At 39.9% G+C, this 27,899-nt stretch overlaps 1 protein-coding gene across 2 annotated transcripts in view; it reads left to right on the forward strand.

Annotated features, from left to right (window-relative positions):
* LOC120307828 overlaps nt 1–16,988 on the forward strand; it is a 33,241-nt gene extending 16,253 nt beyond the window's left edge. Inside the window, exons 2-11 of one of the 2 annotated variants that reach the window (XM_039342982.1) lie at nt 1,547–1,648; nt 2,298–2,347; nt 2,648–2,687; nt 7,906–9,447; nt 10,746–10,811; nt 11,317–11,417; nt 13,782–13,873; nt 14,257–14,402; nt 14,515–14,667; nt 16,322–16,988. In XM_039342982.1, the coding sequence (XP_039198916.1) occupies nt 2,648–2,687; nt 7,906–9,447; nt 10,746–10,811; nt 11,317–11,417; nt 13,782–13,873; nt 14,257–14,402; nt 14,515–14,667; nt 16,322–16,650 (2,469 nt within the window). In that variant the 5' untranslated portion in view covers nt 1,547–1,648; nt 2,298–2,347 and the 3' untranslated portion in view covers nt 16,651–16,988. Of the gene's footprint in view, nt 1–1,302; nt 1,649–2,297; nt 2,348–2,647; nt 2,688–7,905; nt 9,448–10,745; nt 10,812–11,316; nt 11,418–13,781; nt 13,874–14,256; nt 14,403–14,514; nt 14,668–16,321 lie in introns of those variants that run through there. The other variant, XM_039342981.1, reaches the window with a different exon arrangement.
* Nucleotides 16,989–27,899: the final 10,911 nt, after the last annotated feature.

Genomic DNA, 27,899 nt, shown 5'->3' on the forward strand with positions numbered 1-27,899 from the left:
GATACACTTATGTCTACTTGATGCTAAACACAAAAGAAATTTTGAAAATGATGAACAAGGGAACTTGAGCAGGGTTTTTTCAATCTGGAACAAGAAACTACAATACACTCTTCTCCACAACTATTAAAGTCACAAGAACTCTACAGCTTTGTCTGGCAGCTATCACACAAATCCTGATATTAGATTCACGTGCTGTTCATAAAACATCTAAATAAATCTCACTGTATGTGTGTGCATGTGTAGGCTAGAGAAAATTGCCTTGGTAATGACCATTTTTTTATTGCCCAAAAGCAAGACAATGTTTTTGTTATCAAACTATCATTAGAGAAACCCTACAATCCTTGGATCAGTGTTCCCTTGGGAGGGACTTACTGCCCATCACTCTGTTGCAGTCATATGCACCAGGGATGTCTGGGGGGGAGGACGACAAAAAAAGTGAACTTGGCAAGCACACAATTAAATATTTGGCTTTCTTATGCAGCCTGTGTGCAATGCTCAGTTAAAAAGGACTTCACTCATTACCATCTTGATTTTTTGACATCCCCCTCCCACACATGTCCTTTTACAATACGCCCTGCTCTCCTTACCAATTCCAGAGGCATTTACCTTGGGCACCTATATTAACAGTATTTCTGCTTGCACATCAACTTGAAAAAGGAAGAGAAGTGTTTCTCAGTTTGATTTCAGTGAATGCCAGAAAATGTGGAGCCCAAGTTAAAAGTATCAAATCCCGGCTTCCAGCTTGGTTTAGAGCAAACGTTATGGTACTATAGAATTCCAGTAGTAACTCACTTGGTTTTCCTTCTCTCCACACTTAAGATTTTAAAAACAAGAGTTGCCATGAATCACTTCTGCCTCCAGACTGTAACGTCTCACCTGAAAATTATTTTTCCAAGCGCAGCTAAATTGAATAAGCTGTTGTTACTTAGCAGGATGGGACAGGTATTTTTCTTTTATTAACATTATCAACAGGATCTAGGCTTCAGCATTGCCATTATTGTACTGCTAATAATTGGCTTCAAGTACAGCTCCTTCCTTAGCATGCAAGCCAATAATTGGGTTCAAACCATACTTGGGTTGCTTTATCATGGTTTCTTGATTATGTGCCATCAAATTGGTGTTGACTCAGCAATCATGAGACAGCATTTTCATCGTGACATCTCTTCCTAATTTGATCTAATGGTGTGCTTTTAAGTACATATTTCATAATTCTTGCTACATAGCAGACGGCCACAAGAGTGTAACTGCAGGGCCACCTTTCTATTGTTGGGGGGGGGGAAATTAGGTGGCAACAGAGAGATTTTTAAAATGGGAAGTAAAGAGTTGTTAAGTGTTGTGGTAAAACTTACAAAATCTGAAAAACCCAGGATGGATTTACACAATACTTTAAAACAATGTTTCTTTCAGCTTCTTTTTCTCAGGATAGTTCCCACTTTCAAAAATTATGGGGGATCCCAAAACAACTTTTGTTTGTATGGTTTTGTATTTACCGCATTAAAAATGAAAATCAACACATTCACTGCTGCTTTTCATAATTATTTGATAGGATTGATTAAACATAGGCTGGCAAAAACTTTGATTTCATGGATCCCTTAGAGGGTCTTGGGGCATCCTCACAGACCATGCTTTGAGAAATGCTGCTTTAAAGGTATGTATTTTTTATGTGTATATTCTGAACTTTGTTATTTATTGAGCAAACTTTACTAAATATGGTTTTCACCTATGAGAATATATGCAGAGAATCTAGTTCTGTTAGAAATCTTTACTCTAAACTTAATTACCATTAACAGATTATATCCCAAATCACACAGGAGTTCCCTATGCTTGCTAAGTATTAGTTGGGCCTAATTAACCATTAAAACCATAAAACTCCTGAGTAAATTTACAAACACTTCTCCCTCTGTTTCAGGATCTTCCAATGTAAAAAGGCCTTACTGATTAATTAGGGCTATTTGGCACCTTTAAATCTGATGAGATAATAGAGAACATTTGAGCAGAGAAGGCATGCTCAAAAAGAACAATCTTTAAAGTTTCCTTTCCTTCCTGCCTAGCTAAGCACAAAGTTAAAAGCAAGAGACTAGGAAACAGAGGAAGTTAAATGCTCTAAAAGAAGCAGAATATTTCATGAATGCTCTACAAGGGAGACAACTGCATGGATGTATATATGCACTCATGCACTCATTCTATCATATATAGGCATCTATGTATGTTCAATGAAGGTGCTTGACAAATCATTGCAATGTTTTTTCTTCTGTTGTTTTTTGCTTTTTTGTTGGGAAATGATGCTACCACTCAAGTTCCAAGGGTTTTACAGACTCCAAATGTTGGAGTAAATGACAAGGAACTGGTAAGTAGAGCTATTGCACTAAATATTAGAACAAAGAACAGTTTTCCTATGAATTTATTATGAACATGCCCAATATCTAAAAGACCCTTATTTCAAGTACCACTATAGGCTAAATAAATGCATTAGTTTGTTGTCACACTTGATCTAACCTGACTGAACTTTGCAGTAAGTCAGAATTAGTTGAAATATTGCCATGACTGGAATGAAGGAACAATGCTTGGATTCTACCTATATTATGCCAGCCCCTGAATGCATGCCTAGATAAGAACATGATTTAATTTTTGGGTTTTATTTGTACAGATGCAGGTTTCTCTTGAAGTATCCCAGCATGTCCAACCAGGTAAGCTTTAAAATCTCTATAAATAAAGAATAAAGTGGTCATTTTTATGTTAATTTTATGTGAATTAGCTTAAATCTGAAGTGCAACTCAGAGGTTTAAGAAAAAATATATGAATTCCAGCAAAGCTTTTTCCCTGCTTTTAAACTACTTTGATTCAGATGGCAGGATCAACTATTTCTTCTGATTTGTGCTCGAGTAGTTCTTTCCTAACTAAATCATAAGTTTGGCCTCTTTTGAAATAAGTATACTGAACTTGAAGGAAAATTACAGGAGGAGCTTCCAATTCAAATATCTAGGGAAGAAGGAGAAGTGACCATGATCTGTATTTGTCATCATTCACCTGAACCTCCAACACAGCAATGCTCTCAGAACAATTATTTCACTCAATCTTTCTAAAATCTCATGCCATTTTACAAAGTCATTCATCCTTGTCCTTCAGTCTCTGGCCCTTCTTCCTAAATGTTATGATCTTGGTTTTTTGTTAATTGGTTGGTTTTTCAAATTGTAGTAATTCCTCACCAGTTTCCTGTGTTGCCATTCATTTTCCTTAAACAGATTCTTAGTAGAATAAGCCATGGAGCTCTAACTTGGCAGGAAGCTTAGGCAATAGGAACTGTGGATATGGAATCGGTATCCTGAAAGAGCAATTGAACTGTCACAATAAAAGTCTGTCAAAATGAATTTGCATGGTTTGTAATTGAGGCAGGCTCTTTTTGTTGATGGCTTTATTTTCAACAGTTGTTTTTGAAGTTTTGGAATTACTCATATGTATATCTCAGCCGTGGTGAGTTAAGCAATACCGTGATCTCCCTCTCGCAGTGCCTGGAGGCTGGTAAGAGCTGGATAAGGAACAATAGGTTGAAACTGACCAGAGGGAATGGTTCTGGGTTTGGTATACTTTAGTTCATGGAGAATTGCCATCTTTGGTCTTGGAGCGGGTTGTACTGCCCCCAGACAAACCTGGTACATAATCTGGAGCTTTTTCCTGGACTTGCAACTCCTGCTTGAGGAGGTGGCAGTCAAAGAAAGGCTATTGCACAACAGCAGATTGTGCATCAGTTGTGCCCTTTCCTGGTCCAACAATTCCTGCTCACAGTCACCCATGTCCTAGTCACCTTTCATTTTTATTATTGTGATGCCCTTGAAAAATATCCAAAAGCTTTAGTTGATTAAAAATATAATGGCCCATGTGGTTTTGTGCAACTTTAGATTTGCGATTTGTCACCCTTCTGTGGGAGCTACATTAGTTGCCAATTTGTTTTAAGGTCCAATTCAAGGTGCTGATTATCATCTTTAAAGCCCTATATGGCTTGGCCAGGTTACATGAATTACTGTCTCTTCCCAATTATATCTACCTGACCCACCAGATTGGAGAGGCAGGGTATGTTATGGGTTCCCTCCACTAAGATGGTCCATCTAGTGGGACCAAGACAAAGGGCCTTTTCCGTAGTGGCTTCCTCCCTATAGAACATCATCCCCGCAGAGATAAGATTTTTGGCCCTCACCTGGATACTATTTTCAAAGGCCCTGAAGCAGGGGTGTCAAACTGCTAATCTGCGGGCCAGTTTCATCATAACGAAGCCGCACTCACCTCATTACCGGCAAAGCAAAATTTTTATTCTAAAGTCTGTCTCTGACATAGTTAGACATATAAACAAATATAAGTTTACAAACTCAAAATTGTTTATGTTGTGTAATACAGTAATATTCCATAGGCCTTCAAAGAGTTAATGTTGCAGTTTTTCTGCCAATGTGCAGGACAATTTTATTGATTTCCCCGAGTCTATTTAAAGTATAGTAAAATCTAGATCCATCCCACCAACAGATGGCAGCCAATGGGCTTGCAAAACTGTATCTATAATTTTCCCTCAGTGGGAAGAAGAAGGATGGGAAGATGGCTGTGACGATTTCTGGAGAGATATTTTGGTAGAGAGTGAGGAAAGAATTAAACTCTTGGTAACTTATGTCATCTTCTTGCCTTCTTGCCTCTCGAATGCCCATGTACATTCCTGTGAAAAGGTGTCATTAAAAAAAAGAAAGAAATTTGGGAAATTTTCTCTCCTAGTGTATTTGAATGGCTTTGAAGGAAATATTTGGTGCAACTGGATGGTTTGGGCAGGTTCTAAACAGCACATCCTTATTTATAACACAGGATTCAAAAGTGATGATCTCTATGACAAAATTTTCTTTTTTCCATGGAATTTCTTCACTTGCAGGAACAAGTGCTTGTTGGAGAAAAGAGATCCATGCTTTTGCTACTTATGCTAAAGGTGTCCATTTTGTACGCCTGATGAGATATTCTGTTAGTTCTAGAAGAGGAGGATTTTCAGGACAGTACTATGTCCTCAAGCAATCAGAAATTAGGCCTTATTCCATAGATGCTACTGGTGCTGGAATGTTTGTTCCACAACCATCTCTGCTAGCTTCAGTCAATATACCTCAACTGTATAAGGAAAGATTGCTATTAAAACTGGATGATGCCCATTCTCATATATCTGCAAACACAGAACTGACCAGGTAACTGAACTTAATGAGACATAACAAACAAGAAAAAAAGTTGTTGCAGCTCTTAAAGGCTTTGCTTGGAAAATTCCAGACATGCTACTCACAGTCAAGCAATCTTAGTTGGGTATCGAGATTTTTAAAGGGCAGTGCAAATTCTCCTTACAGCTTAAAATTTTCTGCAAAATTATTAGAAATGAGAAGCCCAGAGATCCAAAGAATCAGCACTGAAGAAATAATATAGGCCTCATTGAGTCAGTTATGCCATTCAGTGTTTATTCTGATAATAGTGACTTAAAATTTTCGACCCTAATCAACTCTCCCAGTCCCACAGGAGAAATGGAATTTCCAAGCCAAATTATAAATTCTACTTTGGAACACTTTATTATGAACCTCCTGTGGACAAATAGCAAATTGGCACAGTTGGATTGTCTTACTTTGGTTGCACATTCTCTGATTATCTCCCCTGATAGGGTGGCTATCGAAGAAACAAGGAATGAAATGATTAGTACTCAGAGTTTCGAAACAGAAGGGCTGACAAGTTCCCAAAGAAATGTTCTGTTTCAGGAAACATCGAGTAGAGAAGTTGGTTTGGAGAGTATCTTGTTACCAACCACAGAAGAAAACTGCATAGTTATAAAGATGCATGAGAATGACTTACTTTTTTCTCTTTGGAGACAAAAAGAGGACTGATAGGCCAGCTATGTACAACTGTGCCAGCTTTCAGTGATGCCAAATCTGCTACTGAGTAGGAAATTGGAATTGCACCAATTCTTGATGATGAAGCCGGTATAATGTTGGATAATGTTAGTACTATTGTAAAAAGCTTTGTGGAAGCAGCCAGTCATCTAAAAGTCATTTCATCTCTGATAGTGCCATACAATAATCTGAAAGAAGAGTTGCATTTGAGTCCCAGAAGTCATTACCAAGAACGTTCTAGAATTGACATTTCTCATGATTTAGCTTCCAAGATGATATATGAATCAGACAGGTTTAAATCAAAAGTGAAAAGGAGTTTCTTTTGGAATTTAGTTACCAAACCCAAACCATAATCCTAGCAAAATCACAGCTACTCCTCATTACAGAATTAGACAGTTCCCATTTTATTCCTTTAAGGATGCAAAGCCCTTGTCCTTTCCTAGCTGATGGACGAGAACCCCCACTTTCTCATGACACAGCAGCAGTTCTTCTGCTTGCTATTCCAGGTCTAGAAGATGGCCTCTTGGCATCAATGACATTCACTTATCCAGTTACAACCACAAACCAGAGCAAACCCTTTCTCCAGCTGTTATGTTTCAGGATTGTATCTTTTCTGTGGATGAGCCCAGTCCCTTTCCAATAACTGCACCAGACTTTTCTTTTGCTGTTGGAGAGTTAGGGCTAATTCCCTCAGAAAGGTTCTTTCTATAGAACAGGAACAATAGAACTACAGACTGTTTCTTCAACTGGTGGAGTGTGACAGCCTAACCAGTCCCAAAGACTTGTGGTTCATACTCCATTAGCCACAGAGATAATATCCACTTTCACCTTAATTAATGAAACCTCTACTTCCACAGTTTACATATCAGTACAGTTAGACATAAGATGTCTTCAAAGAGTTCTTGCTGCAACATGTGGGGAGCACTTCCAAACAGGAAGATGTTATCGACTTACAACTTTGTCCTCTAGTGTGACTGTCCCAAAAATGTCCATTGCATATGGTAACCAGGGCATGGACTTGTCCAAGTCTAAATTGTGCATGCTCCTGGGTAGATTTATGCTGAATTCACAATCTCCTCTGAATGAGTTTGTCATTGAAATACCATTGATTCTTGGGTCAATGCTAAGCAACTAGACTAAGCTGTGTGTGAGTCATATTGAACTTGTGTTGACTTCTAGCACAAGTATCCCTATACTTCCTGAGCATACTCAATAATGGACTTCAACTACATTGCCATTTTGATTATTGGTGTACTGTTGTGTTGTGCCTGATATCTAACTGCATTGTAGTTTAAGACACGGGTTTATCACCTTTTTGCCATGGGTTTAAAACATTGCTTTCAAATATCAACTTTGCTTTACCATTATTCCTTCCAAAATGTTGCTGGCAAAGTTGAACAATTAGATAGATTTCAGCTATTTATAACCACTGTTTGCAAAGGAGTAGAATAGCTCCCAAACTGAGAAGAATCCAAAAGTTACAGGCCAATATACAGAGAAAATGGAAACAATAAGAGGTTGTACAGTATCAATCTAGCCCTTTTTCTACCAGTTTGTGTCCTCTTAAAAACTGCCTGGATAACTTGTCCTACCTAAAAGTGGTTGTCAGATCATTATTTTCCAGATAACATGCACCTTTATCACACTGAGTTCAAAAGTTGTGTCTTGTCTTAAATGTTATGGTTTCATCTAACTTTTGTCTTGTTTTTAACAAGGGAACTTCTAGTTAAGTAAAGGAAGGGATGGTGTGTATATGCAATCACTTTAGGTTCCTAGAGGAAAGCCAAAGCATTTAATCTAAATACCAATATGACTAATTTATTTCTCTAATTTTAACATTCTAGCCATGGGGGAAAAATATTTGCAAAATGAAATAAGATAAATTCAGTAACTGTTGTCAAGGTTGCTAGTCCTAGTGAGAAACATTCAAACAAGAATAGCATATCTTCTACTAGTATAAACCAGATTTGATCAATAAAATGATGAAAATGTCATGTCTTTATGTTTCCTACTGCAGAACTGGGAATTCCTTGGCTATCTGTGTATCTTCCTGTAAAAAGTTGCCATATTATTTTGAAAGATAAAACTGGGACTTTTTCTCCTCCGTCATTAAACAGGATTGAAACCAATAACTGGTGCAACTGGACCATATGGGCAGGTCCTCACAAGCATATCCTGATTTACATAGAAGGATTTGAAGGAAAGTCGAACTGTGATGACAGTCAGGATAGGATCTTATTCCAAGGAATTTTGTCAAGTACTGAAAACAAAGTAGTTTATGCCTGCAGAAACCATGGTATGCTGATTTTTGCTACGCAAGCAGTAGCAGTCTACGTAGTATTTTTGTCAGAAGCTTCTTCTCAGAACCAAAGTCACAAGCACTTTAAAGGACGGTATTATATATTTGAAGATTATGTAAATTCTACAAATGGTGAAAAATCAGTTTTGAAATCTAACAGCCATGTTGCATCTAAGTCATATGTATTGCCTACAGGACATAGTTTGAACTCTACGGTGACTACCCAAATGCTTGGCCAAGAGAACTGGCTGCCTGTGACAAATGAAAAGATTATTAAAACAGGGACAGAAACATTTTCAAAACTAGCTGTTGGCAAGCATATGCATGTTTCTCTCTTGAAATCAACAAAAACAGTAAGCTTGAATCCATTTGATCTGAAGAGAAGGCAAGTTACAAAATCATCTATTGATAATAGTAGGATTTTGAACAAAAGTCCCACGCTACTATTAGACTCAAACGATGCGGAGAACGAGGAAGAAACTTTTACACAGAAGCCAGATGTTTATTCAACCTTTCTAGACATGACTCATAATCTTCAAATGATGACAAAATTGGAAGCCACAAAAAATCATGGAGCTATCACTGAATCTGTCACTCCTCAGAATGATGGCCAATCAACCACCCGATGGATGACAACACACATGAAAGGTACCGAAGGGGAAAACAAGAATGCCACTACTTTTCCTCAAGTCTCCTTGGAAGAACAGAGAATTCCAGTCCAGTCTCTTAAAAGCATCCCAACAAAGATGCAGAAGCAAATGCTTCAAATGCTGCTTCCTAATTCTGAGGTCTCCAAGAAAAAGGCAGATCCAACGGAATCTCCACCACACTTGGAACAAACCAAAATATATAAAGGAGAGCAGACGGGCATTCAAGTGTCTACGGCACAGAATGGCAACACTGCTGTGCGAATAACTGTATCTCAAGGAATTAAGGCAAGCCCCTCCAAGTCTACAATGGAAACTAAGTTCCATCAGACCTCGACTTTAGCCTCTACTGATAGGCACCCTACTCCTTCTTTGAGGTCATTTAATGATTACTTAATGAGTATTTCCACAACTGTAAATCCCCAAGCTATGCCTTCAAACTGCCTGATGAGAACTCAGATAAATACAGCTTTTACTACACAATACAAGAATTCAGTAAACAAGAATAGAGAGTATTTGCAAAAGAAGCGGACCAAAACAACTCCTTTGTATTCCTCTTCTAGTTGGTTGCCAACCAGTAGCATTCTCTTGAAAGTAAAAAATAAATCCTATGGTAAGTCCTGTTCTTTAAACTGTTTATCTCCGTGCTGGATCTGATAAATGCCTTGTGCAGCTGAACTCTGTTGGAAGATACAGAAATAATCCCAGAAGAACTTTGAGTTGTTTATTTAAGAAAACATTGCTTAATTACCCTGAAGTCGGAATTCTCTGATCACAATAAATGTGGTACGTGTTTTGGAAAAGTATATTTTAAAAGGTATTATCAAGAAAACTCAGCTGCTTCATATATTCAGTATTCCCTAAGCATTCACCAGCAGTTGTTAATGATTGTCTACATTACAAAAGGGAGACGTTGAAAGAAATATTGGTCTGAACCTTAAGAGGCCTGGATCCTAGACCCTTTAATACAGGTAGTCCTTGACTTATGACCACAATTGAGCCCAAATTTTTTGTTGCTAAGTGAGATGTTTGTTCAGTGAATTTTGCCCCATTTTATGACCTTTCTTGTCACAGTTGTTAAGTGCATCACTGCAGTTATTAAATATGGAACATGGTCGTTTAGTGAATCTGGCTTTTCCATTGACTTTGCTTGTCAGAAGGTGGCAAAAGTTGATCACATGACCCCAGGGCTCTACAACTGTCACAAGTATGAGTCAGTTGCCAAGCATCTGAATTTTGATCATGTGACCATGGGAGTGCTGCAATGGTCATAAGTGGGAAAATGGTCATAAGTCACTTTTTTCATTGCTGTTGCAATTTCAAACAGCCACTAAATGAACTCTTGTAAGTTGAGGACTACCTGTACTGGACAAGTATTTTTCTATCTCCAACCTCCCATTTCTGGACACCACTAAAGCAATGGGTGACTACTGCAAAGAGCTATTAGTAAAGCTGTAGTCAGATTTCAATCCTGGAGATGGATCTGAATCTGCATTAGTCACCTCCATAAACAATCTGCAGTGGGACTTGGATGGGGACAGTGGTCCATTTATCTTAGGTACTGGAGCGATCAACCATTGTCTGGGTTGTGGTTAGCATCCGTCCAGTTCGTCTTTCATCAGCCATGGAGACTTAATTAGAGATTCTGGCTAGTTGCCAAGTCAGCCCAGCTTATTTCATGAGGTAGTTGGTGTGTGGGGAAAATATAAACAGGAACTATTATGTACGCCATTTTGAGTTTCCAGAAAAGAGTTGGGATATAAATGAATAAATTTGCCACATAGTTCTTGCTGAGATTTTGATAGAATTGAAAATATTTCTGAGTGGCAAATTAGTGTATTTAAGATGCTGGGAAAGAACAGCCCTGTCCAGGTGCTAGACTGGTATATTGTCATTTTTCTTCTTCCATAGAGACAAATCCTGGATTCAGATCTCATGAAAATTATTTTGTATTGAACTCTCAGCACAAACCTGGAGGTGAGGAACCTGTGTCTCCTCTCTTGCTCTCTCTCCTCACTATGTTTTCTTAAACTTTGCTTTCTCCTCTGTACAATGGCTCTTAAATGGCTTAGCAATTGACTGTTATCAATAAAAGCTACTTATCCTTTAAGTAAGTTCTTTTGAATAGGAGATTTTGATTTTTGCCAAAATAAATTTGGCAAAAAAATTGAAATTTATAACATTTGTTATCTCAAAGCCTGTGCTGGATGGGGTCAGCTTTTCTGTCAGCTGTGACATTAAATTAGCAGGTAAAAAAGTCTTCCCTATTAAATATCAGAGCACCCATAATCAACATTACTTTAGTCTCCTACTCTTACCATCTCCTATACTATCCGTGCCACATATGGCTAGGACATACCATCCTATTTGTAGAAAAGCTATACTAGGCTGCTTCCTTATAGCCTTTTTTTAAAAAAAAGGTGTACATAATGCATATATTATCTGCCTTTCTGTGTTTTGGCAACTTTGGGTTCTTCTACAGATCTTCTATTTGAAATAATTTTTGAAATAGAATACAAAGGACAACTCCCGCCTGTTGGAAGCACTCTGGAAAAGGCTTTCATTGATTCCATTAAGCATCAGGTAAGAAAATCCATGATGCAGAACTTATTTTAAAACTGGATTGGGGAATGTGTGTGTGTGTGTGTGTGTGTGTGTGTGTGTGTGTATGTGTATATGTACACATATATATACAGTGTGTATGTATATATGTATGTATAACAAATAAAAGAAAAAACGAACACCAGGATGTAATAAACCAGCCTGTTTAATATAAACAAGCCTGTGGTTAAAAAGAGTTACTAAGCTTTCGTCCGGCCAAAAAACTGCTGGCGTCATCAGAGTTAGAATAGCAGGAGATTGGGAAGGCAGCTCATATAGCCTCCTGCCTCTGCGCCCGGCTCCTTGAGCATGTCATCGGTCCCGTTGATTGTGTTAATCCTTATCACACCAAGTTGTTCCACATCAGGCAAACTGTCTTTGACTCCACTGGTGGTTTTACGATCCTAAGTGCTCTTTTTGAGCGTGTGCAAGCACTTGGAGGGCAGCTGTCATTCCGTCCCTGCTCCCCCTCCCTCCCAGGGCCATTATCCTCCCCCACCCCCAAGGCCGTTGTCGTAATTCCTCCACCCCAGTCCTGCAACAAGCAGCTGTTCCGGCATTCCTGCTTTCTGTCTTCCCCCTCCCTCCCCCTCCTTCCAGATCGCCTCAGCGCTTCCGTCCCTGGCTTAAGGCCATTTGGTCCATCATCTCGGTCCATGTGAGCCGTGGTCATCCCATCTATAGAGCCATCGTCCCAATTATGTAAAACGCTGTTATCTTCTTCCTTGGAGATTGTGCCTGTCTCATCCATCATTCTACCACCCCAATCCTGCCAAGATAGAGTTAAATATCTTCTCAGTAGGCCGTGGTGCTGCTGTTCCCATTTCCTAAGCGTCTGGTAGGCCAGCACAAGGTCTATATGCCGGTTGATGGAATTTTCATTAGAGAGCCAGGCTTCCTTAAGTAGGCAGCCACCTTTGGTAGTCTCACGAGCTATAACCTCTGCGTTAGCTAGATCGAAAGTGTGGCCAGAGCTGGACATATGGGCCCACACTTGTGAGCGTTGCTCCTGCCTTCTAATAGCCAGTTCATGCTCATGAACCCTGGTCCTCAGTCTTTTAGAGGTTTCCCCAATGTAATTACTTGCACAGACCTTGCAATTAATTCTGTAAACCACAGATGATCTTTGACCGTTGGGGAGCGGTTCTTTTGGATGCATGACCTTGGACCTAAGGGTGTGCTCGGGCCTGTGGGCAATGCTCACATTGTAGGGGGCCAACAGAGACACCATGAATATAAGGGAGGGTTGTTCGTGTGGCCGGCATTGCTGTCACATTGGAGCGTGAGTCTCTATGATTTCAATGTGGTCTACTATACTGTCTCACAAACCCCATGGGATAGCCATTGTGCATGAGGATGTGATGGAGATGTTTTTTCTCCTCTGCTTTAGCTCTGCCCGTGCTACAATGGGAATTAACCTGTTTAAACAGCGTCCGGATGCAGCTGATTTTATGTGCTACCGGATGGTTGTAATTATAATGTAGCATTCTGTCTGTATGGGTGGGTTTGCAATATACAGATGTGCACAATGTGCCATTAGGACGTCGGCTGATCAGTACATCCAGAAAGGCAAGACTGCCTTGGATCTCTTCTTCTGCGTGAAGCAGATGTCTGGATATACTGAGTTCAGTTCCTCCAAGAATTTGGCGCTATCACATCTTTTGACAATCACAAAAGTATCATCTACATAGCGCGCCCAAAATTTTGGGTGGTACCTAGACATTACTATTGACTCTAGCCACTGAAGAACCGCCTCAGCAATAATGCCTGAGATGGGGGATCCCATTGGCGTCCCTTTTATTTGTTCTTATACCACACCCCAAAAGGTGAAATATGTCTTCAGGCATAGGATTAGCAACTGTATTAGAGAGTATGGAGAGAGTCATTATGTTGTTCAGGACCCTCTTGTAGGAGGTCCCTTATTGCCGTGACCGCCAGATCTTGGGGGATAGAGGTAAAGAGTGAGGTAATGTCAAATGATATCATTACCTCATAATATATACACGCACACATTATATAAACAGTACACACTCAGACACACACACACACACACACACTTCTTGCTTCATTTGAAGGTGAGAGAAAAGCATTTGGTCTTGGCAAATCAAGGGGATGTTAGTAACCAAAATTCAGCTGGTGGGCATGTTCAAGTTTAATATCTAATAAAATAATGGAATACAAAGAGAACATTTAGAATAATTAAGGGCATTTTGTAGGCTTCAGTTTGTATTCTGCCGGCTAGATAAAAAGATGCTAATGGCTCTTAGAAGATGATGCTCAAGGTACACTATGTTTATTATTTAAAACATGTTTAAAGAGAATTAAACTCTTTGGGGTTTTTTCCAGGTACAAGAGAGAGTGAAACTCTTCTCAAACGAAATCAAAGAATTCAAATTAAAGGAAATTATCATGAGAAAAGAAGAAATTGAAATGGACAGGTATGGCAACTGAATATAGGTTGCCCTATGATGTTAGCAAACATTTCCTTCATATATCTCAAAATCAAGTATTATTTTCTGTCAACTCTATTTCTAAGGCATGGAGGGACTCGCAACAATATTCCTTAGGTCTTTTGTTGATTGTTCCCTTCCTATCTGAAATAAAATTGAAATTTGTTCTTTATTTTTCACTTATATAACTTGATGACAAATATGGATAACCCCTTAAAGTAGAACACTTTAAGCGATTTTCATTTTTCAGATCTGATTGAATTATACTTTCAATCTTCCTGGTGGATACTGCCCCAAGATTTAGGGGAGCGGTAGCTAACTTGTTGGTTGAATGAAAAAAGAAAATAAGTTGCTTCCATGTTTATATGTAGACAAAATGGCCCAAACCTCATATTCGCATTCTGGTTGCATTTAACATCAGAAGAAAAGAACATATCTTACTTACTGAATTTTCAACTGGAAGATCTTAGTGGTGCATTTGTGGGAGCTGGCAAGGTCCAAACTGTTTTGGTGAGAGGTAAGTGAGCAATTATTTCATTAATTAGGGAATATCAAATAAAAGCAGCCACTTCCGTCTCTGGAAGCTTAATTGCCTATTAATGGGAAACTGTTTTGGCCCTGTATGATAGATGTGAATGAATGCAACTCTGGAATTGATTTATGTGGCAATGAGGCCATTTGTCTCAACGGAGATGGAACATACTCCTGCCAGTGTAAAGAAGGGTACGAGGACCGTTCTCTGACAAAATTGGGTACTCTATGTGTTCGTCATCCACGATCAGGTGGGTCTTTATGATATTCTATCCCCACCACTTTTGGGGGATTTGGACACAAAAAGGTTCTATCAAATGCTCAGTGATGATTTGCTGTTTATTTGCTAAAGCATAAAGGAATTGCTGTTAGCATGCTGCTTCACAAGAAAACAAAACAAAAGAACTGAAATGCAGTTTGATCTAGTGGTTGAGGAATAAGATAGAACCAGGAAACTGGGTTCTATTCCTGCCTTGGGCACAAAGCCAGCTGGGTGACCTTGGGCCAGCCACTCCCTCTCAGTCCTAGGAAGGAGGCAATGGCAAATCTTGCCCAGAAAACTACAGGCACTGGACCAGGAAGTCATCAGGAGTCCACACAGACTCAAAGGCACAAAAATAACATCACATCACATTACATCATTACAGCATCCTATCATCACATCACATCACATCATATTGCATCATGTAACATCACATGACATAGTTGCCAAAAGTTCTTAGTGAATGTGAGGCCGTTAGCAGGAGCCTAAGGTGATGCAATCTGTGGATCCTTCCTTGTCTTCATGTGGCTGCCCACCCCAAGGAAACACTTAGACCGAAATATGTTTCTGTCTGATAATGCTTCACATGATTCACCCCGTGATTCAGTCCTTTTATGCAAAAGACTTTGCTATCATGGGCTTCACAAGCTAGAGACAAAGCTCCACCACCTGCTTGCCATGGATGCCTCTTTGGATTTGAAATTCCCTTCTCAGCACAAAATTTTGTAGGGGCAGCAGTTGGTTTTCCTGAGAAAAAGCAGAGTTTATTGGAAAGTTAAACAGAAAGCAAGTCAGAAAGAGTTTATCTTGACAATACTGTTACGCAATCTGCATTGGCAATTCAACTTGGCAACTTCCCGTGGCAGCTTCCGAGGCTGGTGGAGTAAGATTAGACCATTGTAGCTCCAATGAAACTCTGGAGAGGCTTTGATGTAGTTACACTTTGGCTCATATCATCTGAGAATATAATGAAGTGATGATACACTTTTTAAAGTACTCCTTCCTTGCCATAGTGTAATAGTTTTGAGATTTCACACACACACATACACACACACAAACACACACACACACATACACACCAATATCATAAATGTGCATGCTAATTCAGCTGTCAGTCTAATCTTCCATTCCTGTTTCAGGTTGTGTGTGTTGGATATCAAGCCTTATTGAGGCCTTTTATAGATTCTCTTCCTGAATGAATAGAATTCATTCAGGAAGAGAATAGAATAATGATCGTTGCAAAATTGCCCCAAATAGTGTGCGGAGAGGATTACTAACAAATGGTGGACAGTCAAGCAGTAGTTTTCTCTGAATATTTTTCAGTGAAAATGTTCCAGCTGTTAACTGCACCACAAAAAGCAGCATGTTTTTTAGAATTTACACTGGAGGAAATAAGTTGGACAGTTATTGTGAATGTAGCAAGGATCCATCCATACTGACATTATCTGGCTTAACCCTAAAACTGCTTTGTCTGACATTACTCAAGGATGCTTGCCTCCTCCTGAAAGCAGTGAGACAGAAACAGAGAAGATTCAGTTGCCTCTAGAATGTCTAACCTGTGCTTTAATCTGTTGGCCAACGTTTTGTATAGGAGAGCCATTTCCATGACTGGGTTGAGCAAAACAAGTCTTCTTTATCTGCAGGTTTGGATTCCTTGTACAGCTACACCGAGTTTATTGTCGGAATCACTGTTTTTTGCATCACTGTGTTTGTCGTGGTGATCAGTGTGCTCTGTACTATAATAAAGAAAAGGCGCATTAAAAAAGATATGCGGGTCCGAGAGGCTGCTTTGCCTGGGATGCCAGCAGAGCCCCAACGAACAACCTTTGATCATAATAACATCCGTCAACTCCTTACTCTGGACCCTGCCCAGCTAAAGGTCAGAGCCAAACAACCAGAACTGCCCCTGCAATTGAGGACTGGCCCCAGTGAAACATACAGAGTATCTATTGAGCAGTCTGAACGTTTGTGAAGAACGAAAAGGGGAAAAAAACGCAAATAAGTTGCAATTAAATCCTTCCTTCCCCCTATTTCATATTAAACTTTTCTTTGTTGTGGTTGAGCAGATGCAATTTTTTTGTTTCTTGATCGATTTTACATAAGTTGTTACACCTTTCTCCCCGTATCTATTTCTTCTTAAGTTTAATGGAAATATAACGTTTGAAATATAATGGAAATATAATGCTTTTTTTCTCTTTAGATTTTTGAATATTGAATAGTCTGCCTGTCTTCATATGACAGATAGATATGAATGTAACTATTGTTTGTGACTGTTAATAAAATTGGCATCTTGTTGTTCATGCAACTCTACAATTTGGTTCGTGTTTTGGAAAGTTGCATAAGGAATGGGAAAGAGTTCTTTATGGATTAACTAGAAGCAAATCAGGCTATTATGGCTTATAGAAAAAATATGGTTGATTGTCACATGCCATCCTGTTTTTTACCAGAAATATGTGATAGAGGCATAAGGTATAATGTGGTTATCACAATTTTGCTATGGCCATGGTATTGGATTTCATGGAGAGAGTTGTACATTTTCTAACCATGCTTAACAATTTCATGTGCTGGCTTTAGAGAATATTACAAAATAAATCAGAAGATACCATTCTTGCTAACCTCCCTGAAGCAATTTAGTTGTTCCTTAATAGTTAAATTGTTGCCTTGATCAGCCCAAATGTCTATATAGAAATAGACATTGTGTAGATAGCTGTATCTGTTGACTGGCCACTGTTCCACAGTGCTGAGTGCAGGCAAGTCATGTACAACTCATTTAGACAGCTGCTTTGTGAACTCTTACTTTGCTCTGTCTTGATACACAACCTCTAGTTTCCCTCAGTAATGATGCTGGCAAGTGGAGCTTGCCTGAGCAGATTGAAAGAGTGATTGGTTAATGCCTTTCGTCTCCCAGCAGCATCTCTCCACCTCCTGAACTCACAGATTAATGTCCTAAGCACTACAGTGAGCCTTTTTTTTTTGAGTGATGAGAAGCTGGAAGTCAAAAATCTGGCATTATTCCTCCACCAGAAGTCATTATAATTATGTTGACAGTTTAATAATCATGTTGAAAACAAAATAAATGCCCTCTGCCCGTCTTTCAAGTTGTCCTAATGGCAGTACATCAGCCCAGAAGTGCTGTCATTTCGACTCGCTCTGAACTCACCTCCTGTGTTATTTCAGGAGAGGAGCAGACACGTGCTCCAAACTGAAAAGCAGGTTGACCAGTCAGAGGTGCAGTAGGAGGGAGACATCAGCCAAGTGCTGTCGTCTTTCACTGCCTCCTCAGAGATCCTTTTTTTGCCTGATGGTTTTGTAGATTGATGACTACCATTACTCCCATTGCTTTTAAAGGCAACAGTAACAGAGAGAAGTTTGTTGGTAATCATACTGTTACTGCTCCTCTATTCCTGTTTCTAAAAAGATCTTTAAAAGGGGAAGGAAGAAATCCCCAATGCTTTCTCACAAGGGCAGAGTTAGCAAGAAACCCATGCATCATCTGACTTGAGCTTTGGAAAACATCAGACATGCATTTATGCGGGCAGATGTCTATAGAATCCAAATGTCATGTCAGCCCATCAGCATGAACCACATTGGTCATGGAGAGCCCAACAATTAGGGGGCGGGGAGAAGAGAAAGCATGCACTACCCTGCAGCTGACAGCACCCAATTGAAGCTAGGCAGATCACAGCCCCTGGCAACAGCAGCAGCATTACTAAAATGCACCAAAAATCATGCCTGCAGCCAGAAGACAAATGGAAAACATTGTTCTAACACTGGATGAATTAAATATGAGATTAGGCCATAGACAGGGGATGAGGACACGTCCTTAAAGCATAAGTAGTGAGGCACGTTCAAAATGCCATTAGGGAATATATGTGGATCAGTCCATGGAACTGGGAGGTATTTCAGAGTTAATCTACTCTTCAATTAAACCTAATTAGTGGCTGCTAGAGGTTCCTGTACACCTGGCTGGTTCAAATCAATCACCTTTGCTTTCATACACTTACTAGTAGAAATTTTTATTTCTTTGAACTGATTTGCTGTCTTCAACAAAATTTTGAACAGCATAGTCTGTGAATAAAAGAATAAATACTTTTTTGTTTCCTGGCTGAGTTCTTTATCTTTTTGCTGGGATCAGGAGAACTAGATGTGTATACTTTAAAAATACTAAGTATTCTTGCTCAGTTGAATCCCAGAGGCACAGAGTGCTTAATACTTAGATGGCATCAGTTTAATAATGCTGCTAAGGCCTAGTGAATAAGGAGAGTGCATCATCTAAAATGATATAAAATTCTTAATATGGCTAGTACATTGAAAACAGCAAGTATTTCACTTTCTGAAGGGTCATTTAAGTTGTCAGTTTCCCAAAAGAAACTGCTTATAGCCTTGCTCTTATTTTCTGTTTGTTCCCGTTTAAGCTTGGCTTATATTATCTTCATCTGCATCATTTGGCCTCAGTTTATTGAACTCGGTTTTTGTCAGAGTAAGCAAATCCAAGTCCAAGATCCCAAGAAAAGAATCTAATCGTTAGGGCAAACGTTGTCCACAAGAGGGCAGTGTCTTCTGCAGAATGAAGCTTTCTGCTTTATTACAACTTGTACTAATGTTGTATAAAACATGCATTTCAAGTAATTGTGTTAAGCATCCTCAGGTATATTATTCTGCATTGTTAAAGTGAATATTTTTATACTCTGGAACAAGCTAAGACATCAAAGGAAGTGACAGCACGGGCCTAATCTCTGCTTAGAGTGTTTGCTTGCCTAAAAAATACATCTTCCTTAAGGGGAGTGTATTCTGTGAGTTAAAATTTGATTCTGATTTTATTTACAATGTTTATGTAGCTATTTATTCCCTTTCAATATCTATTTTTTCTCAGAACTAAAACAATATGTGCAAATAATACAGGTGATTCTAAAAACCCTTAAGAACTTGAACACTTTGGCTTCACACCTTATTATACTTTGCCACAATTGAGTAGCATTGTCTGATAAAGAGATGTTCTGTAAAAATATTATGTGAAGAATGTTTTGGGCATTGTAGAAAGAGCAATTTAAATGGAGAATAGAGAATCTATTCTCCAAATTCTGAGGAAAGAGACAGAACACTGGAATTTATCCAATTATTCTATTCTTTTAAATATTCCATATATAAATACAGGTACTGTATAAATGATACATGTAGGATTTTGAAATTAAAAATAAACTAACTTTCATAATCTTTATGCAAAAACAGATATTCTTAAAAATATATCAGTTAAGATTCCACTTCAGTAAAGACAGCAATTTAAAAAATCTTTCCATTAAGCTAGGTCAGTTGTAAGGGAAAATCAACATTTCCCACCATTTCTGACCATTAGCAACCCTAGCTGAAGAAATATAATAAAAGTTAAATGGGTGAAAAAAAAAGGAAAAGAAAACCTTTTCTTTTTCTGTTAGGTAATGGCAGGCATATAAATTGTAGACACTATATTGGAGACAAGTGGAAAAAAGGCTTAAGGATTTCTATTTTTACTCCAGGCTGGAATCAAAATATTTATTACATGTTTAAGGGAGTGTTGCAAGTTTGCCCATATTCCTACTTGGATATATTTAGATTCATCCTACTTTGATGAATAAATGATTCACTTGCAGAAAGTGCTCTGAAGATACTTCCATGTCACCAATATTGCCACCCTTCGCAATTACACTAGTTTTAAAAAAAATGGCATTTAATCTGCTCTTTTCCTTGGACTTTATTGATTACTTTAAAAAATTACTGTAGTTGCTGTAATAGGGGGAGGTTGACAAGCCACCACAACTGTATTCCCCTCACTCAATGCAAAAGCCATGCTCAAGACTGGCAAAATTCTGGTGGTCAAGGCTAAGGAGTCAGAAAGCAGGCATGCTCACACAACTGGGAAAATCCCACAGAGTTCCCACACTGAAGACTGGGGCTTAGTTTTCACAATTTCTGCTCTACCACAATCCAGCTAGAAGTAATGGTTCAGGTGCCTGACAGTGACAGTCGGGTGGGGTCACAAGGACCGACTGACTGAGGACAGACATTCATTTTTCATGTGGAAATGTTTTCGGAGCAGAACTGGAGCCTATCCAGATAAACACTGTCCATCACAGATACAGGAAGCCATCACATGAGAGCTATCATAAGAATCAGGCAAAGGAGTTCACCCTGTAACTGATAAGTTGCTCCATTATTATTTCTGGTCAAGTTTTCTTTAAACTAGCATACAATGTTCCAGTTCAAACTTCTTGCTCAGATAAACATTATATTTGTCACCACCACCCAGAATAATTCTTCTCATAGGCATCAAGAGGTCTCATGTTTGTGCCTTCTAGTGTCTAGGAAATTATTGTGCAACAATTACAGGCTTCCTTTTTGCATACCAGCATGAGGGAAAACTCTTTATGTGCTTCATTGACCTGTAAGAGTTGATAATGTCCATAATCTAGAGAAAGCGAATTAATGCAGAGGAGGTAACATGGCACACGCTACAGATGGGCAGGATTACAACCTCCTATTAGCTATGAACTGACAGGCACCACTTTAAGCCAGTTAGCTGCCAGGACTCAGTTCAAGGTACTTGTAATGGGATAGGGAGCTTTAAACAGCTTAATATCTGGATATCTTCCTTCCTGGGTATTAAGCTCCAAATGGGTGGGTTCCTCATTTTTCAGGGATATATGCTGTCAAGAAAAGACATTCTCCAGACAAATATCCCTGTTGTGATATTATTTCAGATTTTCAGAAATTAAACATTTGTTTCATTGTAAATTAAATAAACCATGGCCCTTCAAGATATTTACTTATTACTTGTATATCCTACCTGAGTCTCACCACACTTCCCTCACACCCTCATGCACCTGCTTGCATCCATCTCATCCCGACCTGCACTGCACCCCCACACACACACCTTCCCCATCTCTCACCCTACCTTCCTTGCACCCTCATACACACATATTTGCACCTCTGCGCGCCCCTGTGCAACCTCCCTGAACTGCACAATTCCTCTTGTGCCCTTCCATGCACCCTCTCTCCCTGACTCATACGGTATTTCTCATGCACCATCCCTTACCTGTGCCATGCCTCCCCCCCCCCAAATCCCCATACACCCCTTCCCTCCCCTCCCCTGGCAGAGGCCTATTTGTGGGAACCTTGAAAACAAAGGTCACAGCTGACTGTGGCAGAGTGATGGTACAGCCATATGGCAGCACTGAAGCATATGAGGTCCTTGCTTAATGCTGTAACCGGGGTTTGCTGGCACCACCGTGCTAAGTGGCATGGTCATGTGACATCACACTTTATGACATTACTCAGTGACATAATTTTTTTTCCACTTTTGGCAACTTTAAGATGGATGGGCTTCAACTCCTAGAATTCCTCAGCCAGCCTGGGAGTTGAAGTCCATGCATCTTAATTTGCCAAAATGAAAAAACATGGAGTTATCTGATTGGGAATGGTTATACTGGAGAGAACCTGGTGCAGTCATTTTATCATTTGACCCTCTTATTATTCATCAGCCCGAAAATATCAAGGCCTATGGTCCACGCAGTAATGTTTATTATGAATTTTTAGAAAGGAGAAATCTTTAGTCTGGAATCAGTGTTTCTCAACCTTGACAATTTTAAGGCATGTGGACTTCAACTCCCCGAATTACACAGCCAGCAATGCTGGCTGTGGAATTCTGGGAGTTGAAGTTCACGTGCCTTAAAATTGTCAAGGTTGATGAATAGCTCCCTCCCCACAAACACTTTCCTTCAGATCTTTATATTTTTCACTCTTTTGGTTTAGTTTGGTTTGTTATTGCTTAAAGGAGATTCTTTATTGCTCCTTGAAATATAATAGTGGCATTTTATCTACATTTTTTTCTCATTTTCTTCACCACTTAATTAAGCCTTTTTAACGGTGTCATTGCACTAAAGGCAATTTTAGACGAGTTATTTACAACTTCCCTGGATTTACGGGAGAAACCTGGGATTATAATCTTTTACTGGCACACTTGCACGCCATTCTTATCCCAGGACAAACAGGAGTGGCTGCCAGAGGCTGCAGATAAATGAGGGAAGAGCGAGCGGTAAATCCCCATGTTTTCTTCTCCAGCAATATTCCCGCGCAAAAAGGCACACCATTGTGTGACCCTTATTTTCTCAGGCAGTTACTTGCAACGGCATTGAATAAAAGCGCTTCAGGGCTGCTGTCAGCTGAGTCTCCAGCCGCTTTCCAAGAAACGGCTGTTGATCGTCTGGGAACAAAACACACCACCAAACGTCACCAGCATATTTATTTTAAAACCCTCGGAGTGCTGTTAATTACCATGCTGTGGAATGCGAAAGGAGCGGGGGGGGGGGGAACCAGCAAAACAAGAACTTGCCTACGGCAACCGCTCCCGCCGCGCCTTCCCCCTCAGAGGCCGTTTAAGAGAATTTTGCATGGCGAGTCGTCCACGGGCAATCGCAGGTGACCCCAGGGATTTTGTAGGGATCAGTCTGAAAGCTGCCTTTTAAAGGGGGAGTGGAAACAGTTGTATCGCTTAATCAAAAAATCCCCGACCCCGCTGGTGAGCTTCTCTGTGCGTGAACAGTTTCTTATCTGGGGATTTTGACATTCCCTATATTTCCTTGGGAAGGGCATTGAGAACCATGGAGTCTATCCACTCCCAGTGCTATTTTGGGAGGAATAAGGTTAAAATGCCTGGGCAGCCAGGTTCCTGCTCTACTGCAGCCACGTGCCTTGTATTGATTAAGGAACCAATAATAAAGGATAACTGATGGTGTTACCTTCTTTGGATAATGAAGCCTCTGCAAGAAAACAATCACATTTAGAGAGCATTTAAGGACCCCTTGATTAAGGAACCATTAGGAACTCCCATCCAGAGCCATTTTCTGCACTTGAGCCCATCACCGATGATCTAAACCCCAGATATTTGCAGATGGCAATGTCTGATTGAAATGTTTGGCTATAATGTGTCAACTCTGTGTTCCTGGGGAAAGAAGCAGGAGGGACATTGCTGAAATGACATTGATTCCCAGGTGCTTTTCTAGCATTTCAAGGAGTTTGGTTTTCTGAGGACAAATTGTAAGGCAGAACAAGCCAACAGATGACAGCAAAGAACAGAGAGGCAGTGATTCAACATTAAGTATTTTATATACTGTATTTAAAGTGTGACAAACAAGCTTTTTACAGCAAACGTTATTGTTGTTGATAGACCTGAAGCATACTTTAAGGATCTCTGCACCAATCATGGCATCTAGAAATACGGAGGTGGGTGTATTTTAAAATGGCTTTAGAATAGAGTTTGTTTTCATGGGAGCATATTGGCTGAGTCCAGGAAAAGACTTTTCAGATTTGCACTAATTTTTGTGTTTGTGCATTCCCCATATTTCTTCCAGATTGTAATTCTGAATATGATGGGATATTATTAAATGTGCAAGAATGTATTTTTTTAAATTAAAGTTGAAGTACATTTAGATTCAATACAATCTAGTTTTTAATCTGATCCTGGCAACTTTCTGGAGTGTGGCCCCAAGCATGTCATTCAAAAGCCAAGTACAACCCCCTCCATCTGAAAAAGGTTGTGCTCCCTTCATTTAAAAGCTAAAAGACTTTAACTGAAATTAGAAACAAGGGTCTAGTCTAGTGTGACCCTTGCTCCTTTGCCCAAGTGTGCAAGCTTGCATCAAGAGATAGAAACAGAAAAATGCAAATAGTGTGCATATTGTGTAGCAGTGGGAATATGTTAACCATACCTTAAGGCTCAACATTTCGTTCTTTTGGAATCAATGCAGTCCTTGACAGATGGGTTATTGCAGCTAAAGAAACAGAATCAAGCTTTGACAGAGAGGAATGCTGGCAAGAAATGAGGTTTTAATCCCCGGGCTTGTCACGTGAGCAGATTTAAGCTTAATACTCTTGCCCTATGACAGGCTGCGTAAGTCACTGTTTTGTTGCTGTCTAACAAAGCATCTGTTTGTTTTTGGACACACACATTCAGTATTTCCTTATTTAGCAGTACTGTGTTCCTCTTGGAGGAAGCTTGATTTTTCTTTTGCCTTTATGGGAAATCCATCAGTTCATACCCTTTGTGGTTTCAGTTTTGCACATCAATTAAGGTATTGTTTTCAAAGTAATATAAAAATACTATTTGCATCCAGAATCTGATAGCTATTCCCATTTATTCACGCATATAATCCACTTGTATAAATGATATTACTTCTTAACTTCCATACAGTTGCCTAAATATGTGCAACATAACCTAATGTCCAAATTGCTCTTTCTGTATAAGATTTCCAGTCAAAAAGCAATCTAGGATATAAAATAAAATAAGCAACTTCACAAAGCAGTTCTAAATTCTGTAAGGCTTTCATCCACATCAGTGAGTCAGAGGACTGCAGATTAAGGCACTTCTTCTAGGCAATGTGCAGAGGCAGAGTGAGCCTCATGCAATTCAAGGACCCTTTTGCCTTTGAATCTGCAGTTGCCTTTGCCCTTGCAATTGTTGATAATTCCCTAAGGGTAACTATTAAAAGGGGAATGAGAGAGACAGGCAAGAGAACATCCTAGTTCCTGAAGCCCATCTTTGAAACATTGCATGTTACTACAACTGGTTAAGATGGTCAAGAAGACAGTCAAAAGAGAAATTCAAAAGTAGATTAAAGCAGCAAATATAAAAGACAGCCTATCATCTATCTATATACTACTAAAACTCTTGTGTCTCTTTGTAACCTTCGACTGGGTGAAATGGTGCAGTGACCTTGCAGTCAGCCATGGTCACATGATCCTCATTTCCAACATTCCCTGACAGTTTCCCTTAATCACTGGGAACGACAGCAGGAACACGTTCGGTGTTCTCCCTGCAAGCTTTCCATAAGCAAAAAAACTACACCTAATCCAAACTACTGAAAAGTATAGTAGAACTGCAGAACTGAACTATTTTTGTGAGAATATAGAGTGGAAAGTAAAATATGGTAGATTGGGAGGAACAAGGAAATAAAGGAAACAGACAGTTATCAGTATATCATAAACCAGGAGTGCCCAACCCCCAAGCCACAAACCGGCACTGGTCCGCAATCTGGCAGGAACTGGGCTGTGCAAGTGAGCAAAGCCCCATCTATGGATGTGCAGGATCCAGGCAGCACACAAAACCACACACCCCTGGTCTGGGGAAAACCGTCCTCCATGAAACCAGTCCCTGGCACCCAAATGGTTGGAGGTGGCTGTCATAAATGATTGTACAAAAGTAAAGGCTGTTGTATTTAGTGAGCATACTGCTACGTAAGGGTACATTGAGTTAAAGAGGCAAACCATTACTTATTTCCTCTGGTAAAGCTTTGGGCAGATATCTAAAGCCTTTGGTTTGAAACATCCTATAATGTCCACTCAAACCAAATAAAACACCATTGTATGCCAGTCCTAGCTGCTTTTTGCGAGATAGGTGGCTGTGCAAATTTGATTAATAGCTAACTAACTAAATAAAACAAAATATTGCTCCTGAATGGGGAAACCATGACATTTTTTTTAAATATAGGCAGTCCCTCGGTTAAGAACGGATTCCATTCCCTAACTCTGTCTTTAACCCAAATTTGTGTTTAAGTTGGAAGTTGTACCTATAAACAGGCTGTAGATTACCAAAAATGGTGGATATTGTTCTCTTTCTCGGAGCCAACAAAGCATTGCCTTTTATTTAGGAGCTCAACTCAGCTTACATAGTGCTTCATCACCCCAGAATTAATCTGTGGAGTGAGCTGAGAAAGAGTAAATAGCTCCAAAGCCATCCAGGGAGTGACTTTTCTGTGAGTGGGCTGCATTGGATTAGACTGTAAGTCTCCCTGGAGCCAGTCCAGCATCATACCCCACTACATCACCTATCTGTCTGCTTCATATTTATATTATATACTTTCAGGCCACTTTTTTTTCCAATTGTATTTTCTCAAAGTAGTTGCCAGCATATAAACAACCATAAGTAACTCTAAAATCAACATATAGTAAAGTACAGTATATATTTACTGTATGCACAATAAAATATAACAAATCTAATAAATTAATGCACAAAATAATTTATTAGATTTATGTCACACCTTTCGTACTGGAGCTCAAAGCCAGGTATATAGTATTCTCTCCTCCTAGCTTTTTCCATCCTGCAATAACAAACTTATTGAAGAGACTGGCCCAAAAACACCCAGTGAATCTCGCTGTTCCTTGTCTAACACCTTAGTTGCACCACCATCCTTGCTCTAAAAATTAGAATATAGAACAGATGAAAGGAAAACAATAAGGTATTTCTACAATAATTAGTTGTCCCCAATTTAATTCCCTTTCGAATTCCCTTCTTGGCTCCTCCTTGTGAGCCACAAGTTTTTAGTATTGGACTAATATAAAGCATATTCTGAGTAGTGGAGGAGATCCTGGAATTTAGACACTATTGGCTGATCGTTTATATGCATTATAGTCAGAGCCAACTCCTAGTAACTGTCTGAATATTTCTTCCTCTGGATGATCTGTCCCCAGCCTAATCCTTCCAGTCTTCTAACAGTGCATTCATGGCCTCTCACCTCTAGGAGGTAAACATAAAGTCTATGCTTTATTGAGACGGACTACAGCAACAATCTGTCTTGCAAAACTGACTGTACCTTCCCTTCTTAAATTCCAGAATTGGGGAAGGGGAGAACCAGTCTGAATCTCTTTCTAATACTTTCCTGCCTCCCTGGGCTTAATATATACCCTAGCACCTGTGGTTGTTTTCATGGTTTCTGGATGCCTTCTTCAGGGTCATCTCCATGGCTCCCTGCATGGCTCCTACAATCAAAGTGATTCACCTTGCTGCTAGTTATCCTCTTCTTCTCTTCCCTTCCATCCTTCCCAGAATTACAGATTTCTCAAAGGAACTACGTCAGTGATGGCGAACCTTTTAGACAGCGAGTGCCCCAAAACTGCCCCACCCCTGCACCGCCCCACCCCCACCCCCGCCCACCCCTGCCCCACTCCCACCCACCCGCAGGGCCACCCACCACCTCCACGACCCGCCACAGATCACCCAGGTGGCCCAATAGTGCCATGGCTGCCACGCCCTCCACCCGTGCCCCACAGCATAATCTGTTTGCGATGGGGCACAAGGGCAGAATCTTGTCCCCACTGCCATGTCCTTGGTTGTGCTGCTCCAGGCGTGCCATGCCTGGGGGCGACTCCCCTCCAGGGGGGCTGGTGTGGAGGGTGTCGGGGAGGCGGGACTGG

Source organism: Crotalus tigris, unplaced genomic scaffold (assembly GCF_016545835.1).
Source record: "Crotalus tigris isolate CLP2741 ecotype Arizona unplaced genomic scaffold, ASM1654583v1 scf7180000017831.1706817, whole genome shotgun sequence".
NCBI classification, from domain to species: domain Eukaryota; kingdom Metazoa; phylum Chordata; class Lepidosauria; order Squamata; family Viperidae; genus Crotalus; species Crotalus tigris.